The sequence below is a fragment of the Mustela nigripes genome, chromosome 5 (assembly GCF_022355385.1).
Source record: "Mustela nigripes isolate SB6536 chromosome 5, MUSNIG.SB6536, whole genome shotgun sequence".
NCBI classification, from domain to species: domain Eukaryota; kingdom Metazoa; phylum Chordata; class Mammalia; order Carnivora; family Mustelidae; genus Mustela; species Mustela nigripes.
The window spans coordinates 28739701-28746290 of record NC_081561.1 but is presented as its reverse complement, the minus strand read 5'-3'; the positions used below and the strand labels follow the sequence as shown (position 1 = coordinate 28746290).

At 42.0% G+C, this 6590-nt stretch overlaps 1 protein-coding gene across 1 annotated transcript in view; it reads left to right on the top strand.

Annotated features, from left to right (window-relative positions):
- LOC132018577 (ATP synthase subunit epsilon, mitochondrial-like) overlaps positions 1-5835 on the top strand; it is an 18998-nt gene extending 13163 nt beyond the window's left edge. Inside the window, exon 2 of the mRNA XM_059401524.1 lies at positions 5641-5835. Within this exon, the coding sequence (XP_059257507.1) occupies positions 5641-5793 (153 nt within the window). The 3' untranslated portion in view covers positions 5794-5835. The remainder of the gene's footprint in view (positions 1-5640) is intronic.
- Positions 5836-6590: the final 755 nt, after the last annotated feature.

Sequence of the window (6590 nt, the reverse complement as noted above, 5' to 3'; positions counted from 1 at the left end):
AACAGGGACTTTGGAGTCCACTTTACCATTCAGAAAACCTCAATGGTGGCTGAACAGGATGCTAGGAGGGGCGGGGCCTGGATAAATGTCCTGAGTGCTGGGGTTCCTCACACTGGTGTGAAGGCAGATCCAGTACTTGTCCTATTCGGTTAGATGGTAATAGAAAGACATGCCCCTTCTCTGCAGGGACATTGTCCCAGGGCACATCTTCCACCAGCTGGGCTCTGGGGGAAGAGACAAATAGGCAGGACCACAGGGAGAGTTGTCTTTCTGGAAGGGATAGCAATGGAGTGGGGACGCCATTTTTCTGGAATCTCACTGTAGCTGTTCCAAAGTTCCTGGTGCCCAGTTCTCCACAATGAATACAGAGGCAAGTTGAGGGGGCTCTTGGAACTCAGCCAGGTCAGAGCTAATCTGGTTATCAGTGGGCAGAGAACAGCCATAAGGAGAGTTCCTTGTGTATGCCAGTTGCAATGTGGGGACCTATTGGCCCCATGTGTTCCTCAACCCCAGGCTCTCTGGTATCTGCGCCTCCCCTACAAGTCTGTCTTCCTGACCTTCAGCCTCCACTTGTGCCTCTCAGATGACTAGACTGGTCTGTTCAGGTTGTCTACATCTTCCTAAGTCAGTCTTGGTCAGTTGTGCGTTTGTAGGAATGGACCCTTTACATATATATGTATATGTTCCTTATATGTATATGTTCCATATATATGTTTCTTTACATATATAATTTGTTGGTATGCAATTATTCATAGTCTTTCATGATTCTACATATTCCTGTCCTATCCATTGTAATAACCCCCTTTTACTTCTTTTTTAATTTTGTATTAGTCACCATACAGTACTATGTCTCTTTTTTTCTTAGACTAGCTAGCTTTTTGCCAGTTTGTGTTTATCATCTTCTAGAACCAGCTTTTAGTTTCACTGAACCTTTCTATTGTTTTTCTGGCCTCTATTTCATTTACTTCTGCTCTGATTTTTATTATTTCTTTCCTTTTGTTAACTTTGGGCTTAATTTCTCCTCTTTTTCTAGCTCATTGAAGTATAAAGGTAGATTGTTTGACATCTTTCTAATTTTTTGTTGCTCTAAACTTCCTCTCAGAACTGCTTTTAGTGCAACCCACAAAATTTGATATATTGTATTTTCATTTTCACTTGTTTGAGACCATTATTTTATTTCCCTTTTGATTTCCTCTTTGACCTATTGATTGTGTTACCAAACTCGGACTGGTTGAGCACCCAATGCCCAGTAAGCCAATGTCTGAGACATGGGTTTTGAGGCAAAGGAAGCTTCCTTATCGCAAGAAAAACCAAGTGAGAAGGCTGGCTATCATTCCCAAAGCTGCATTGCCCTCTGGAGGAAAAGGGATAGCCACTACTTGTTTGGGGAAGGAGGTGAATGTATGAGAGGAGGATGAGGTGTTTTTGGAAACCTTGAGAGGGTGGGCCTTGAAACAATCTGGAGTTCTATATTTTTCCAGAAAATAAGGTACCCCATTCAGGACCTGGAAAGATCAGGTATGTCAGATAATTTTGAGACAAATGTTTCTTTCCACTCCCCATTAGGTTCCTATAATCAGTGGGTAAACGGGAGTAGGGGTAAAAAGCAAAGTAAATGATTGATCATGCATGAGGTTAAGAGATGCAAAAACGTCCTCAGTAGGGAATAAAACGTGACGTGCAGCTAAGGTCATAATGCAACTAATACAATATAGTTCTGCACATGCTTTCAAGACTAGTCCAGGAACCAGGTGTCTGGCCTCAGTTGTTTAAAATTAGAATTAGAATCTTGCTGATTCTGCATCTGGATAATAAAACTATTGTGGACCGTCAGGTATTGAGGTCCCCTGCTATTATTGGATTATTGTCTATCTCTCCTTTAAGATCTGTATTTGTTTAACGTATTTCAATACTCAGGTATTGAGGGCACATGTATTTACAACTGTTATATCTTCTTTTTGGCTTGAAGTCTATCTTGTCTAATATGCACATGACTACACCTTCTTTCTTTTTTGGTACCATTTGCTTGGGTTATCCACATCCATTCCTTCACTATAAACCTACATTTGTCCTTAAAGCTAAAATGAGCCTTCTGAAAGCATCACATAGTTGGGTCTATGTTTTTAATTTATCAAGGCACTATCTGTCATTTGATTGGTAAAGTCAACCCACTTACCTTTAAGTGATTATTGATATGAAAGGACTTACTATTGTCACTTTATCTTTTCTTTTCTGGTTGTTTTATATCTTTATTATTTCTTCTTCTTTGTGTTTCTGTCTACTTTTGTCACTTGCTGGTTTTCCATGATGATTCCCTCAGTTTGCCCTTTTTTAAGGTTCTCTCTGCTCTAGATATTGTTTTGTCTTACCATGAGGTTTGTATAAACTGTCTCATAGATTAAATGGTGCTTTTCCTGCTGTTGGCAACTTTTTGTCATTTGCCTACATGGCTGTCCTCTTCCCCTTTTACATTTTTGCTGTCACAAACTCTTTTCCTGGTATGGGTTTGTTACCAACTGTAGTAGCTCTAGTTATTTTTAATAACTTTAGCCATTGCTGTTATCATTAAGTGTTTAATGCCCTATTCTAAAATAAGGTTACAGTTTCTCACTCAGAGTCTCTGTACCTTCATCTTTTCATTGCAGTATTAAAGTTCCGCCCAATATGTCTTGGAGGCAGTACTAGTGCTGGGGAATTCCCTCAAGTTTTTTTGTCTGGGAAAGTCTCTATTTCTCCTTCATGTCTGAAAGATAAATCCTGGATACAGATTTCTTGTCTGGCAATATTTATTTGTCAATGCTATGAGTATGTCATTCCACTCTCTCCTGGCCTACAGAGTTTCTGCTGAGAAATCTGCTCATGATCTCTCCTATGGGAGCTCATTTTTAGGTTACTTTCTTTTATACTTTCAAGATTCCTTCTTTATCTTTGACATTTGACAGTGTCTTCGGAAAGTGTCTTGGAGATGGTATTTTGTATTGAGATAATAAGGTTATATATTAACTTCACAGACGTCTATGTCCACTTCTTTCCCCAGAATTGGGAAGTTCTCAGTCAACACTTTTGTAATAACAACTCTGCCCCTCTTCTCCTTCTCTTCTCCTTTTGGTATACCCACTATTCTTAACTGGCTCTCCTAATGGAGACTGGTAGCTCTTGAAGGATTTCTTCATTTTTTAAGCTTGTTTTTCTTTTAAGTAATCTCTACATGCAACGTAGAGCTCCAGGTCACAATCCAAAGATCAAGAGTCGGATGTTCCACTAACTGAAGCAGCCAGGCACCCCAGGGTTTCTTCACTTTGAAATAAAATAATAAACCTTAGTTCTCTTCACTTCTACCTGAATCATTTCTAGATTCCACCTTTCAGATCATGTATTCTCCCTTCCACCTCATCTGCTCTATTTCCAATGTTTCTACTGCATTCTTCATCTCATTTACTGAGTTCAGCTCCAGAATTTCGGTTTGGTGCTTTTTTAGAAATTTGATCTCTTGGGTAAAGGACTCCTTCTATCCTTTTATTTTATTACTGAGTTCATTGAATTGCCTGATTCTCTTGTATCTTGCTGAATTCTGTTCTGAAAGTTATTTTGAATTCTCTATTACTTAGATCACAATCTTCTGTAAATGTAGGGTTGGTGGCTGGAGAACTGTCATTTTCTTTTAGGAAAGCCATATTACCATGATTTTTCATACTCTTTAATGAGATCTTCCTTAGCCGAATACTTTGAAGTAGCCAACACCTTTTGTAGGTAAAAATGTGTTAACTTTGATTCTAACAGTTCATGGGTGGAAGGTTAGAGGCCCTTCTTTAGTATTACAGCAGGTGACAGAAGAGAACAAGTTTCTGATTTCTCTTACCAGAGTAGCCCTGGTAGCTGGAAAGACCAAGCTTAAAGAAAAAAAAAAAGTAGGAGGCTGGCACTCTGCAGGGGCCAGTATGTACTAAGCCCTTGGGCTTTGGGTGTGCCCCACACTCCAGGAGGAGGATCCTCAAGTTCAGGATTCCCAGGGACCTGGGAGTTCTCTTGCTGAACTCTCAGGACAGACAGTGCATAAAGTGTTTCTTCTTCTCTCCCTCCCTCCCTTGCCTTTTCCTTCCCCCCACTGTCCCCTCCTGGTCACAGATACCCTACCTCAGAGGACGCTGCTCTATGGCTTCATAACTAGGGGGTCCTCCAGCCACAGCTCACAGGACCAAGTAGCCTTTCAGTCACTCCTTTCCAACCCCAGCTCCTCGGCCACAGGAGTCACAAGTGAACATTTCCACCACTGTAGAAGCCAGGATAGCAGGCCCCACCAAGCTGCCTGGGCTCTGGTCTCCATGAGGCCCAATACAGCCTTCTTCAGATGTAAACATGGATGGATCTCTTTGGCATCTGGTGTGCTGTGCAGAGGAAACTTTGTTGGGTTTTGGAATCCTACTAGTTGTAAACAGAAAGGGGGAGACAAATGGAAGGACTCATTCTGCCATGATGCTGACCTCACTCCTCCCAAGAATGATGGTTTTAACCATTCTTTTTGGAATTACATGGGCAACTGGTGCACTTGTTTCAAAAGACTCCTCTTTTTTGTGTGGATAATTCATATCACATCCATACCTTCCTTTCCCCCCCATTTCAAAGGAAATATGCCATAGCCCATCTAAGGAATCCAGTGTCATAAAGCCACAAGCCATATGGAAGGAGGAGATGAACATGTCAGATAATATATTAACATATAGAGCATTTAAAATATATGTACAGATCCCAAAGAGTATATTTATGGCTTTACTGGTTTGTTGTTGTTGTTGTTTGGTAAATTTGAAAATTCTTCCACTACCCTTTCCGATATACTATGAGAAGTGTAGTGCCCTGTTCCAACATACAGTTCAGTTTAGACATTTGTATCAGCCAGTGTCCAGTCAGGAGGCAGAAGCCACATCAGTCATTTTAACAGGGAAAATCTGATAGAAAGAATTACTAAGAAAGAGGTATTTAATTATGAAAGAGATAAAAGAAAGCTCTATGGAAACCAGAAGTAGAAGATACAGTAAGCAGACATTTCCTCTAGAACTGAGGTAGAGCATCCAAAAAATGGAATACATTTTAAAGAATAAGACTGACATTCTGTTTATTGGACCAGGTGGGACCAGAGTCCCCAGAAAGGAAAAAAATTCACCAACATGCTGCAGACCAAGCCTGTTGGGCAGGAAAACCCTCACTAGAGAACTGGCAAGATTCCTGGCAGCCAGCCCTCTAGAACACAACCTGCTACGATGCCATACTCATTCACCCAAAGGCAAGAGAAGCTAAGTCTTCTCCAGGGCACTGTCAGCAGCATTATAAGATCAAGGGGGAAATGACACCAAAACTAGGACACCTAGGTGGCTCACTCAGTTACATGTCTTCCTTCAGCTCAGGTCATGATCCCAGGGTCCTGGGATTAAGTCCTTGGGTTCTCTGCTCCGCAGGGAGTCTGCTTTTCTCTCTCTGCCTGCAACTCTCCCTACTTGTGCTCACTCAATCTCTCTCTGACAAATACATAAACAAAATCTTTTTTAAAAAACACAAAGAGTCCTTCTTGCTGCTGGGCCGTGCATCGAGCCAACATTAAGGCATCCTCATGATTCGACCCGACATGCCCACCCTCGCAACATCAAGGTGGGGTACTGGCGACAGGCTGGCCTCAGCTACATCCAGTACTCCCAGATCTGTGCAAAAGCAGTGAGAGATGCACTGAAGGTCGAGTTCAAAGCAAATGCTGAGAAGACTTCTGACAGCACTGCAAAAATTGTGAAACTGAAAAAAGAGTAATCTACCCTGGCTAAAGCTTGAAATGCTACATTTTCCAAGGTGAAGATGTGTGGATCCATGTTACAACAGATTGAAAACTATCTCCCGGGGCGCCTGGGTGGCTCAGTGGGTTAAAGCCTCTGCCTTTGGCTGGGGTCATGATCCCGGGGTCCTGGGATCGAGCCGCACATCGGGCTCTGCTCGGAGGGGAACCTGCTTCCCCCTCTCTCTCTGCCTGCCTTCCTGCCTGCTTGTGGTCTCTGTCTGTCAAAAAAATTAAGAAAAAAAAACTAACTCCCTGCATGAAAAGAAATCCTGTCTTGTTCTCGATTGACAATGCCAATAAATTAAAATATGATTCAAAAAAAAAAACCCAAAAGAGAAAAGCTTTTACCCCTGCTACATCTTGCTGTGCTCCTTCTGGTGCCCTGTAGGAATTCAGTGTCTGCCTTCACAAAATCTGACTTGCATACACCTCCCTGGATGAGTCTAATTGAAAAACAAAGGAAGAATGCCCAGAGAGTTAGGCCTCCATTGAAATTTCTTGGCTGAAAGTGGCCACATTCTTACTGCAGCTCAAGGCTCTCATCTAGGGAGTAAATGTTTAAATTTTGAGGAGAAATAGGCCCATGTGGTGCTCATGTACTTCATGAGCTCCTAGCCTCCTTGTCCTTACCACACGCTGCCCCACATATTATTGTCCTGACCATTAAGGCTACACTTTCCTCCTTGCTTTGTGCTTGTGCTTGGTGTATTGATATGACCCCAGTGAAACTGGAGCAAAAGGTTGGTTGGAGGCCTTTTGCCACTAGAGTGTC